Source organism: Lutra lutra, chromosome 7 (assembly GCF_902655055.1).
Source record: "Lutra lutra chromosome 7, mLutLut1.2, whole genome shotgun sequence".
Lineage (NCBI taxonomy): Eukaryota > Metazoa > Chordata > Mammalia > Carnivora > Mustelidae > Lutra > Lutra lutra.
In genome coordinates, this window is record NC_062284.1 from 111,178,410 (window position 1) to 111,191,742 (window position 13,333).

Below are 13,333 nucleotides of genomic sequence, written 5' to 3' on the forward strand. Positions count from 1 at the left end.
AGCGTCCTGGGATCGAGTCCCACATTGGGCTCCTTGCTTGGCAGGGAGCCTGCTTCTCCCTCTGCCTCTGCCTGCCATTCTGTCTGCCTGTGCTCGCTCGCTCTCCTCTCTCTCTGACAAATAAATAAAATCTTTAAAAAAAAAAAAAAGAAGACATAATGCCTGAGAATTTTACAGAATTGTTGAAAGATATCAATAAAGTGGTCTAGCAAATCCCAAGAAGAGTAAATAAAAAGAATTCCTTACCTATACACTCATAATGAAATTGCAGAATAGCAAAGAATTATCTAAAAAGCAGATAATAGAAAGGACAGATGATTACAAAGAAATAGCTGTTGGACTGGTGAGTGGCTTCTTAATAACAAAGAAGCTAAAAAACAGCAAAAGGATAGTAATGCACGAAGAAAAATATATCATCTTTCATTGATTTTGAGACACAAGTTTTCTCATCTCTGCAGTTGGGATGCAACTTTTTTTTTTTAATTAAGATTTATTTATTTACTTGAGAGAGAGGAAAAGGGGTTAGGGGCAGAGGGAGAGAAAGAATCTCAAGCAGAGTCCTTGTTAAGCATGGAGCCCAACACAGGGCTCAATCTCACGACTCTGAGATCATGACCTGAGCCAATATCACAAGTCAGATGCTTAACCAACTGAGTCACTCAGGTTTCCTTAACTGGGATGCATCTTAGAGTTGGTATCACTTCATACTATGGATAAGTTAGCTGGCAAGATTTTTAAAAATATTTTATTTATTTGACAGAGATCACAAGTAGGCAGAGAGGCAGGCAGAGGGGGGCGGAAATCAGGATCCCTGCCTAGCAGAGAGCCTGATGCAGGGCTCGATCCCAGGACCCTGAGATCATGACCTGAGCTGAAGACAGAGGCTTTAACCTACTGAGCCACCCAGGCACCCCATATATTTTGTAATAGTGTATAAAATAGTAGTGTTTCTTCAAGGATATTACTGGCAGTTAGAATTTTATTCTGAATGATATTATGTTTTAATATGGGGTAGCATAAAGACATTTTGGCAAACAAAAACTGAATTTACCATATGCCCTCATTTAAGAAAATTATAAAGGATAGATTTCACATAGAAAATTAACTCACAAAGTCTGAAATACAAGCAAGAATAGTGGACAGGGGCGCCTGGGTGACTCAGTGGGTTAAAGCCTATGCCTTCGGCTCAGGTCTTGATCCCAGAGTCCTGGGATCCAGCCCCGCATAGGCTCTCTGCTCAGCAGGGAGCCTGCTTCCTCCTCTCTCTCTTTGCCTGCCTCTCTGCCTACTTGTGATCTCTGTCTGTCAAATAAATAAATAAAATCTTTAAAAAAAAATAGTGGACAAAAAATAATGTGGGTATATTTAAACAAGCCTTAATTTTAAAAAATCTGATTTATGTTTGAAAATAAAGAATATAATCAATACAAGACCAAAAAAAAAAAAATGCATTGAGAGGAGAAAAATAATTTAAAGCACTATAAAATCTCCCAATTTCTCAGGAGTAACATAAAAATTTCAGTTAGCTTTGTTAATTATACATGTTAAAACAGCTAATATAATTACTAAAACAGGAGTCATATAGCATATAATTTCTAAAATAGTAGAGAAGGAAAAAATGGAATAAAAAATCAATACAAACAACAAAATAAAAATATAATCAGTTTTTGGCATGATAAGAGGAAGGAAAAGGAAACAGAAAAATAATGAGACAATAGAATATGCATAATGTAATGACAGAGATCTATCCAAATAGTAATATCAATAAATGTAAATGGACTAAACTTTCCAGTTAAAAGCAAAGATTATCAGCATTATTTAAAAAGCAAACAACTGAAAACTCACATATCAGATAAACGTTTAATAGATAAATAACTTGTGGTATATTCATACAAAAAAATACTACACAATGATGAAAATTATTATTAATCACATACATCAACACAAATCTCACAAAGCAAAAGAAGTAACAAAAGAATAAAAGCAGTATAATTCTATTCAAGTAGCCTTTCAAAATGGGTAAAAATAATTTTATTTGTTTTTTTATTTTTTTAAAGATTTTATTTATTTATTTGACAGAGAGAGATCACAAGTAGGCAGAGAGAGAGGAAGGGAAGCAGGCTCCCTGCTGAGCAGAGAGCCTGACACGGGACTCGATCCCAGGACCCTGAGATCATGACCTGAGCCAAAGGGAGAGGCTTTAACCCACTGAGCCACCCAGGTGCCCAAAATGGGTAAAAATAATTTTAATTAGGGATACATATATGGGTATTAAACTAGGAAGAAAAACAAGGAATGATTAACACAAAATTCAAAATATCTACTATTTAAGTGTCCAACTCTTGATCTCAGCTCAGGTCTTGATCTCAAGGTCATGAGTTCAAGGCCCACACTGGGCTCCAACGTTTTATGTAAAACAAATTTTAAATAAAAATAAGAATAAAATATCTACTGTTTTGAATTTTAGGTGGCAGCAAAGGGATTCAGTTAGGAAGAGACACACAGGAAGTCTGTCTCAGGTGCTGCAACGTTCTGTGAAAATAGGAGGCAGGTTCACAGGTATTTTTCTTATTATCTAATCTGTGTGTATACATTTTATAATTTTCTAAGTGTGACATAATTTAAAAAAATAAATTCATACGCAAAAGCACATACTTTTGAAAGATGAATATATAGTCAAACATACATCAAACATATCAGATTGAAAGGAGTTAGAAATGGAGATGGGGGAAAAAAAATGAAGAGCAACCTTGCACAGAAAGACAGTAATGTACCATGAACTAACATGACTAACTTAACAGCATACCTGAGATCTAACACAGGAGTACATTGATTAAACAGTGCTAGGTGTCTTATTTAGTACATTGCAATATCACTACAACGTTTTTTTATCTTTTAGTTTTATTTTCTTTAAAGATTTTATTTATTTATCTGACAGAGAATGAGATCACAAGTAGGCAGAGAGGCAGGCAGAGAGAGGGGGAAGCAGGCTCCCCACTAAGCAGAGAGCCTGATGCAGTGCTTGATCCCAGGACCCTGAGATCATGACCTGAGCCAAAGGCAGAGGCTTAACCCACTGGGCCACCCAGGTGCCCCTGACTACAACTTTTTTTAATAATTGTATTTGATAATATTTCTTTTTATTTCCTCTTAATACTTCAGTGCATATTTAGCTTTCAGCATTCTGTAAGAAAGGCATGTACATAAAATATCCATTAATCTTAATATCATTAAGATTTAAAATACCAATAATAAAAGTATTAACTATTATATCCAATTAGGCTTTGAATTTATAAAAATAAGAAATAGTCACCCTGTAATTTGTTTTTTGTAGATAACTCTTTCAAATACAGCTTGAAATTTTTTTAATTTCATATTTAGAAGATATGGACAAGGAGGCATGCTGTATAAGAATACTCACTGCAGCTTATTTATATAAGAAAAAATGTATAAAAATTGTGATATATTAACTTGTAATGAAATTCTATGCAGCAGTTCATATGCAGCAGTGCACAAAGTTACGTGAATCAAAAAGTATAACTTTCAAAAACATAAGATTGAATGTAAATAGCATAGCAGAAAGTCTAGAATACCATTTATGTAATTTTTTAAGTGTCCGAAACAGAAGTATCCACATATATGTAAGAACATAAAGGTTATATACTTAGTTCAGAATAGTTATCTCTGAAAAGGAAAAAAAAGTTGGGGGGGGGGGTGTCCAAGATGGTCAAATAACACTTCGTAGATGTTTATAATAGCAGCAGTTATAAAAAAATAACACCTCCATCTCTTACCGCCTCAGTCCCTGGGTGCACTCACCCCCTTTCAGTCTAGTAACCAAGATGCCTAATGCTCAACAGCAGGGACTCCAGGGCCTGCCCCAGTGCTAGGAATGGCAAAGATTCTTACTGGTTAATGTCTGATCCTACTTGTTAAATTTTTTATATTATCCATCCCCACAACTGGGGATGTGATCAAAAGTCACAAAACCGTCTTTAACTGTTATCAGTGGGGTTTTATCTCTCTCTCCTTTTTAAGATTTTATTTTTAAGTAATTTCTACACCCAGTATGGGCCTGGAACTCATGACCATGAGATCAAGAGTCACATGCCCTACCAACCCAGCCAGCCAGGTGCCTTTCCGTTTGAGTGGTTTACAACTGGAAAGGGCCTGACATGATGGCGATAAAAGAAGCATGAAACAGATGTAGTAATGGTGATCCAAGGTGCTTCCAAGGAGAGCAGGTATAGAGCAGCCAGGAACTGATGCTGAGGTATGCCCAGCATCAACAGCAATGTCTTCAGGAAGGTTCCACTTCAGATCCTCGCAGCTTACCCAGACTTCAGAAGGAGCTGCCTGCTGAACCTGTTGCTTGGAGACAAGGCAGATCTAGTTTCTAAAGATAGTATCAAACCACTGTTTAAATTGTAACTGGTTGAAACAGCCTGCTAATGTACATATATGCACTCATATCATACTTAGGTGCTATTTATTAATCATATGTATGCACACCTGACTAGCAAATATCTTTCATTTTCAATTTCTCTAACTATCAGGAACCCTAACTATATCTCTTGAGATTCAGCCAAAAGATAAGTCTAATAGGAGTTAATAATGTAGCATCTGATAGCTCATAGTGTTCTTTCTGCTCAGAGGAATGCAAAATGTAACTTTATATTATAATTTTTATATATTCAGTTTCCCAAGAACTTCAGTACTGCCTTAAATCCATATTCCTTACCCAGTTCAATTTCATACATTATCTTTCTCTTCTAAAGTAAAAGAAAAAGAGGAAAGCCATCTTCCATGTGTTTATTAGGTAACAGAAAAAACACACACAAAAAATTTGAGATTTCTTTTTAAAGATCAGGGGATGTATCGGGGAGGGGAATGAGAAAGCAGATTTAGAAACTGAGGACTAGAAGGGCTACATGTAAGTAGGGTATGTGTTTCCTTTGCTAGTTGGTATCCAGAAAATTGAACTTTCTTAGAATACAGGAATTTTCAGAGGAAAAAAAATTAAGACGGTGCGATTTGAATAACATGAACAGAAAGCATGAAAGCCTGATTTTACTCATTAACCCTGAAATACATTTTGGAATTTCTGTATTATTTCCTTTTACTGATATTAAAGGCAATTATTAAAGAACAAATATCTCTGGGGGACCCCACTGGCTCAGTCGGTAGAGCATATGACTCTTGATCTCGGGGTTGTGAGTTTGAGCCCCACGCTGGGTGTGGAGATTACTTAAAAGTAAAATCTTCATAAATAAATAAATAAACAGAGTATAAATATCTCTAATGAGACTTTAATCTTTTCCTCATTTTCATTATTTAATACCTAAAAGTAATTACTGCATTAATTCCTTTTCTAAGAACAAAAGAAGAGAATAAAGAAAACAACTTAAGTGTTGGTGAATGAAAAGGGACAACAAATTGCTCCTCAGTCCTGGAATGAGAATGATAGTGGAGATAAAAGACTTCTTAAGAATTCTATTCTTTACTTTTATTTCCTTCGTATTTTATGAATCTTATGCTCTATTAAAAACAAATTTACTTAATGAGTTTCACTCATATCATCTCTAAAAAAATGGGCTATTATGTGGAACAAACTCTATCTCTAGAAGCACAAACATATAAATCTTTCAATATCAGTTCAAACACCACCTCATTCCTTGATTTCTGCAAGGTGAGGGTAATTGCCCTCTTTCTCTAACTCTTGTAGGGTATGATCTATATTTCAAGTGTTATCTCATTCAATATTGTATTATGTAAAAATCTTATCTCTTCTACTACATTAAAGGTACCTAAGAGCAGGATCTATGCCTGGTTTATTTCTTTTTTATTTTATTTTATTTTTTTCAGTATTCCAAAATTCATTGTCTATGCACCACACCCAGTGCTCCATGCAATACGTGCCCTCCATAATACCCACCACCAGGCTCGCCCCACCCCTCACCCCTCCTGGTTTATTTCTATCATCCCAGAGTAGGCACAAAAAATAACACATTAAACAACTAAAGGACCCAACAGGAAATGAAAAACCTTAATACAAAGTTAACTTCTATGGATAATATGGAAATGAAAAACCTTAATACAAAGTTAACTTCTATGGATAATATGGAAATGAAAAACCTTAATACAAAGTTAACTTCTACGGATAACTTCTATGGATAATACAAAGTTAACAAAGTTAATTTCTATGGATAATAGTACTGTTTTCCCAAATTAACCTTATATAATAAAAATGTATTAGGAGACTAAAGTAAATAAAATACAGCAATATGACACAGTTATTCTGTGGTGGTAGGTTTGCACATGACTATTCTATATTTTCTATGTGCTCATAAGATTTATTGATACCTCAAATTAAAAAGGTATAGTATGCTGTACTTCACTATGCTTTAGAAAGTAAAAACCATAAATTTTTACCATATCAGGCACAAGAGAAAATTCCAAATCAAAGTTCACTTCCCAGAAGAAACCTGAACTGTCCTGTAGGAGTGGCTGCCTTGCACAATTTGCCAGTAGAATGTTTGCACAACAAAGAAGCTGTTTCTAGGTAAACGCATCACAGAGGTCCAAGGAAGGAAAAGTCCTCCCACAGTGATGCAGAAAGGCCTATGGTTATTTCCCTAATGAATGAAGTGAAAACGTGAAGTGCTTTTCATCCAGCATTAGTAAACTTAAGAACTCTTAAGAAAGTGATCCCACTGAAAGAAACCCTTCCAGTAAATGTGAAATTTGGGGTCTTTCCTTTGTGAATTTCTTGAAATAGGGTAAATTTTTGGTCTCCAATACCTACACCTCTTAAAGGGGGAAGTACTTTGAGAGGAGCAAATGATTGGTTCAATCTGCTATTCCTAAAGCAAAAGGTGATTTGTCTGAAACACTGATATTCTAATTCTTGGAAAATACTTTTACTCTAGAGAAAGTGTGTCCCTATTATGTATTCTTGATACCAGAATCCTTAGGATTATACTTCATACATATAATCTAGTGGTTCTCAACTCTGCCTGAACATTAAGAGTCTCAAAGGAAGCTTTAAAAAATACCAATACCCTGATTCCACCCCAAGTTCTCACTGGAAATTGGTCTACACTGGAGGCTACGCATAATCTTTTCTTTTTAAATCTACACAGGTAATTTTAATGTGACTTTAGGGTTAAGGATGACTGTTCCACTATCTTCATTTATATATATTTTTAAAGATTTTATTTATTTATTTATTTATTTATTTGTGAGAGAGAGAGAGAGAGAGAGAGAGGGAGCACAAGCAGGGAGAGCAGCAGGCAGAGGGAGAAGCAGCTCCCCGCTGAGCAAGGAGCCCGATGTGGGGCTTGATCCAGGACCCTGGGATCATGACCTGAGCGAAAGGGAGACGCTTAACCGAATGAGACAACAGGGGTCCCCATCCACTATCTTCATTTATAAATGATAAGAACGAGGCAGCAAGAAGTGATATTCATTGGAATGAGAGTAATAGTTAATAACTAAAGTAGGAAAATATTCTTTTTTCCCCTAAAAAAGATTCTAAAATTTATATCCCTGAGCAGCAGGAGTGTAAGAATGAACAAGACAGAAAATGTATTACAAAGCTTACAATCTGGTGGAAAAAGTGAACAAGTATATAAATAGAATCATTTTACAAAGTGGTAAGTGTTGTGAATAAAATAGGCTAGTATCACAGTTATCAGGTAATAAGCCGGCAACCTTTGATAATGTAGTCAAAGAAAACCTCCTTTACATGTATTAACATAAATTAAACCATATTATACATTTTACTGGATAACCTGCTTTTATCACTTAACAATGTATGAAAACTATCCTATACATCTATACACATCTATTACCTATCTATCCCTTCTTTAGCAACTGTATCCATCTCGATGGAGATTTTTTTACTATTGAAATCAACACTGTGAGGAACACTTTGGTACATATATCTTTGTTTAAAAGCATAAATATCACTCTAGGATAAATTCCTAAAAGTGGAATTAGAAGGTCAAAAAAAGCATATATTTGGGGTACCTGGGTGGCTCAGTTGGTTAAGCGTCTGACTCTTGATCTCAGCTTAGGTCCTGATCTCAGGGTGATGAATTCAATCCCCACATTGGGCTCCATGCTGGGTGTGGAACCTACTTGAAAAAAAGAATACATTTAAGCTTCTGATAGATATTATCAAATTACCCTCAATAAGTTTGTAAAAAATGGAGATCCTGCAAAAAGGATATACTTTTTATTCAAGCAACTGCCAATAAGATCATTTGAATAAAAATATTCTGAAAAAAATATTCTTCCTCTTCTCGGTGAAATGATTCTGTCTTTACCTGATTTGGCCAATCTGCAATATATTCAAATTATCCCTTTTCCCATAAAACACTTTTTTTTTTTTACCTGTCTTTTAAAGCTGTATGCCTTTGCGGATTTCCCCATAACACATTGGACTCTGGTTTTCAATCTGCCCCCCAGTTTTCTCCTCATCTCCTTGAATTCTGAACACTGAAGTGCCCCAGGTATCAGTTTTTGGTCCTCTCTCTACCTACATGTACCCATACACTTCATGGGCTCTTACTTAATCTCGTGGACTTAAATATCTATTTCCATTTGGAGGTCTGAGGGGCACCTGAAAACATCTAAAACTGAATTAAACCTCAAAACCTGCTCCTGCCACAATGTTATTTCAACTCAATAAATGACAACTCCACTTTCCTAGTTGTTCAGGTCAAATACTTTCTTTCGTTGTCTTACACCCCAACTTCCTCTTTTCACTCAAGTTTCTGTTCAAGTCAGAATTCTCAGAGTAGCCTTTCTCATCACATTTCTCAAACGGTACTCTCCTGCCTCTTACTGTCATTACCCATCCTCTTAGCTTGCCTATTTTTAAAAAATGACATGTCTCAACATCTAAAATTATATGTTTATTTAATTGATCATTGTTTCACTTGCCAGAATATTAGCTGGGGGCAGAAACTTGGTTGTTTTGCTATGGTATCTCTAGCACCTTGAGCAGTAATTTTGTTGTTAGCACAGCAGCCACTCAGTAACTATTTGCTCAATGAGTGAATGAACTATACAAGTCATACGAAGACATTATTACTATTGAAAACCAGGCTGTTGAGCTGGCAAGGCAATATATTTAGAGACAAAGGAAGGTGTGGGGCCTATCCCAGGCACAGTCATATAGTTTGGGCAAGGTATCCTTCAGTCTATTTCTCCAGCTGTAAATTGGGGGTTTGCCATCTTCCTCAGCAAACAAGACAGCTGAAATAGTCAATATCTATTTGGTACTATAAGCCACAGAAGTTTCACTACCTGCAGTTTACCAGGAACACTTGATTCAATTTTTCGCTTAATTTTACTTGTTCTGGTCAAACATGATATAAGGGTATGTGTTCAGAGGTCCTCATATCAAGTTATATCCCTATATCATGCATTATTAAGTTGTGCTTTTTTTCTGCTAATGTAAGATACCAATTCAGTTAACTAACATATAATGTATTATTGGTTTCAGAGGTAAAGGTCAATTATTCATCAGTCTTAATAATACCAAGTGCTCATTATATCACATGCCCTCCTTAATGTCCATTACCCAGTTACCCCATCCCTCCACCTCCCTCCCCTCCAGCAACACTCAGTTTGTTTCCCATGACTAGGAGTCTCTTACTGTTTGCCCCTCTGATTTCATCTTGCTTTATTTTTTCTTCCCTTCCCCTACGACTTTTTTTTTTCATGTTTTAAATTCCACATATGAATGAGAGCATATAATTTTCTTTCTCTGATTGACTTATTTCACTTCATATAATGCCCTCTAGATTCAACCACCTCAATGAAAATGGCAAGATTTCATATTTCTTGATGGCTGAGTAGTACTTCATTGTATATATATACCATATGTTCTTTATCATTCATCTGTCCATAGACATCTAGGCTCTTTCCATAGTTTGACTATTGTGGACATTGCTGCTATAAACATTGGGGTGCAGGTGGCCCTTTGGATCATTACATTTGTATCTTTGGGATAAATACCCAGGAGTGCAATTGCTGGGTTATAGGGTAGCTCTATTTTCAACTTTTTGAGGAACCTCCATATTGTTTTCCAGAGTGGCTGCACCAGCTTGCATTCCCACCAACTGTGTAGGAGGGTCCCCCTTTCACCATATCCTCACCAACATCTGTTATTTCCTGACTTGTTAATATTAGCCATTCTGACTGGTGTGAGGTGGTATCTCACTATGGTTTTGGTTTGAATTTCCATGATGATGAGTGATGTTGAGCATTTTTTCATGTGTCTGTTGGTCATCTGGATGTCTTCTTTGGAGAAATGTCTGTTCATGTCTTACTGCCCATTTCTTTTTTTTTTTTTTTCTTTTGAAGATTTTATTTATTTATTTGAGAGAGAGAGAGTGAGAGAGAGCATGAGAGAGGAGAAGGTCAAAGGGAGAAGCAGATTCCCCATGGAGCTGGGAGCCCAATGCAGGACTTGATCTTGCTACTCCAGGATTATGACTTGAGCCGAAGGCAGTTGCTTAACCAACTGAGCCGCCCAGGTGCCCTCTTCTGCCCATTTCTTGATTGGATTATTTGTTCTTTGGTGTTGAGTTTGATAAGTTCTTTCTAGATTTTAGAAACTAGCCCTTTATCTGATATGTCATCTGCAAATATCTTCTCCCATTCTATCTGTTGTCTTTTGGTTTTGTTGACTGTTTCCTTTGCTGCGCAAAAGCTTTTGATCTTGATGAAGTCCCAGTAGTTCATTTTTGCCTTTGTTTCCCTTGCCTTTGGAGAAGTGTCTAGCAAGAAGTTGCAGCAGCCAAGGTCAGTGAGTTGCTGCCTGTGTTCTCCTCTAGGATTTTGATGGATTCCTATCTCACATTGAGGTCTTTTATCCATTTTGAGTCTATTTTTGTGTGTGGTGTCAGGAAATGGCCCAGTTTCATCTTCTGCATGTAGCTGTCCAATTTCTCAACACCATTTGTTGAAGAGGCTGTCTTTTTTTCCATTGGATATTCTTTTTTTTTTTTTTAAGATTTTATTTATTTATTTATTTGAGAGAGAGACAGTGAGAGAGAGCATGAGCGAGGAGAAGGTCAGAGAGAGAAGCAGACTCCCCGCGGAGCCGGGAGCCCGATGTGGGACTCGATCCCAGGACTCCAGGATCATACCTGAGCCGAAGGCAGTCGTCCAACCAACTTAGCCACCCAGGTGTCCCTCCATTGGATATTCTTTCCTGTTTTATTGAAGATTAGTTGATTAAGTTGTGTTTCTAGTATGTCCACTTGTGCAAATCACCAGAAAAAAAACTCACCAAAAATTCTTTAATTCTACTATGGTGGTGGTTGTACACGTCGGTAAATATAGTAAAAATCATTCAGTTGTACATTTAAATTAGGCGAATTTTATGGCATATAAAGAAAGTATCTCAATAAAACTGTTAATAAACAAAAAAGAGATTCTCTAATTTCACACATAAAGCTACTAAATATCTTCAGAATTTAAAATAAGGCAAAAGCACCTACCAAAAGTTTCCCCAACCTCCCAAAAAAGAATAAAGTTGAAAAGATGAGCTCTTCCATTAGTGAAACATGGCACCCCAAAAAATGGTTTATAAAAGAAACTGTATTTGGTCAAATCCAAAGTGACCTGAACAAAATCGCTCTCAAAGAGATATCTGCCCCCTCAATTTACAGTAGCCAATATATGTAAACAACCTGTACCATGGAAGGAAGAATAGATACTGTGATACACGATCCTACCCACACACCCACAAGATTATTCAACTATAAAAAAGGAAATCCTGCCTTTTAGGATAACATGGACCTCGAGGTCACATGCTAAGTGAAGTAAGAGAAAGATAAAAACCGTAAGATACCTACATGTGGAATTTTAAAAAGCCCACTTCATATACATAGAGTAGAATGGTGATTGCCAGGGAGTAAGGATATTAGTTAAAGGGTATAAACTTCCAGGTATAAGATGAATAAATTCTGGGGATCTAATGTTCAGCATGGTGACTATAACAATAGTTAAGAGAGCAGATCTTAGGGGCACCTGGGTGGCTCAGTGGGTTAAAGCCTCTGCCTTCGGCTCAGGTCATGATTTTAGAGTCCTGAGATCAGGCCCCACATTGGGCTCTCTGCTCAGTGGGGAGCCTGCTTCCCCTCCTCTCTGCCTGCCTCTCTGCCTACTTGTGATCTCTGTCTGTCAAATAAATAAATAAAATTAAAAAAAAAAAGCAGAGCCTCTCAACCTCAGCACAATTAACATTTTAGACTAGATAATTCTGGGTTGGGGGGTGCTATGCATTGTAGGACATTTAACAGCATCTCTGGCCTCTACTCACCAGATGCCAATCACACTGACCCACAAATTATTATTAACAACCACCACAAATGTCCCCAGACATGGCCACATGTCCCCTAGAGGACAAAATCATCCCAGGTTGAGAATCACTATTTAAAAAAACAAACAAACAAAAACTTAAATGTTATGGCCACACACAATGCTATTGTAATCATGTGAAAGAATGGAGATGTTAACTAACCTTATTGAAATTATTTCATAATGTGTACCAAATCTCAATCTTGCATATTTTATATTAATTCTGTCAATAACACAGGGGAAAGAAACAAAGTGCCGCGTACAACTTTACTTCAGAGCTCTCCAGGGATGACTGTACCATGAGCACATTAAGAACGCAGCTTGTTTACTGGAGCAGAGTGGACGCCTGCGGGGAGGGGGCGTGTGCCTTGGCCGGTGGCTCGTGGGTTTTAAGGCCCGCATCCTCTCCAACCCCAGATCTGCGCGGGGAGCTGACAAAATCTAGGCTCGCGGAGCTGACGTCCCTCCCCGCACGGACCCACCCCGAGGTCACCCCAGGCACTTGGGAGCCACACTGCGCTCCAGCTCAGAGGGGCCTAAAACAGAGCGCTGGCTCCGACCCCGGCCGAGCGGGCGTCACTTGAGATTTTAAACCGGTGACGGGAGGTATCCCGACCCGGGGACTCAAAATAGAGGTGCGGGTCCCACACCAGTTTGACAGCATCCGGGGCAGGAACGCCAGAAGGGAAGCCGCCTCACGGCCTGCGGGTTTCATTCCTGCGGGCCAGCCCTGAGCCCCACCACGTACTGCGCGCGGGAGCCAGCCCAGATATTTTCCTGGGAAGCCACGCCCTCTGCCCCCGGGGCGACACCTTGGTGAGCCCAAGCCAGCCCAGAGGTACCAGCCTCGCTCCCGCGCGCGCCAAACCGTTCTCCCGCGAGATCGCCCCTCAGGCTCCGCCCGCTGCTCCGCCCAGGAAGGGCTAGGATCGAAACTGACCCCTCTTCTGCG

General features: G+C 38.0%; 1 protein-coding gene across 2 annotated transcripts in view; it reads right to left on the reverse strand.

Moving 5' to 3' along the window:
- The window catches only part of LOC125103682 (golgin subfamily A member 6-like protein 22), a 46,955-nt gene extending 38,865 nt beyond the window's left edge, over nt 1-8,090 (reverse strand). Inside the window, exon 1 of one of the 2 annotated variants that reach the window (XM_047735406.1) lies at nt 6,433-6,547. In XM_047735406.1, coding sequence (XP_047591362.1) covers nt 6,433-6,435 — 3 coding nt within the window. In that variant the 5' untranslated portion in view covers nt 6,436-6,547. Of the gene's footprint in view, nt 1-6,432; nt 6,548-8,031 lie in introns of those variants that run through there. The other variant, XM_047735405.1, reaches the window with a different exon arrangement.
- Between the last annotated feature and the right edge of the window lie 5,243 nt (nt 8,091-13,333).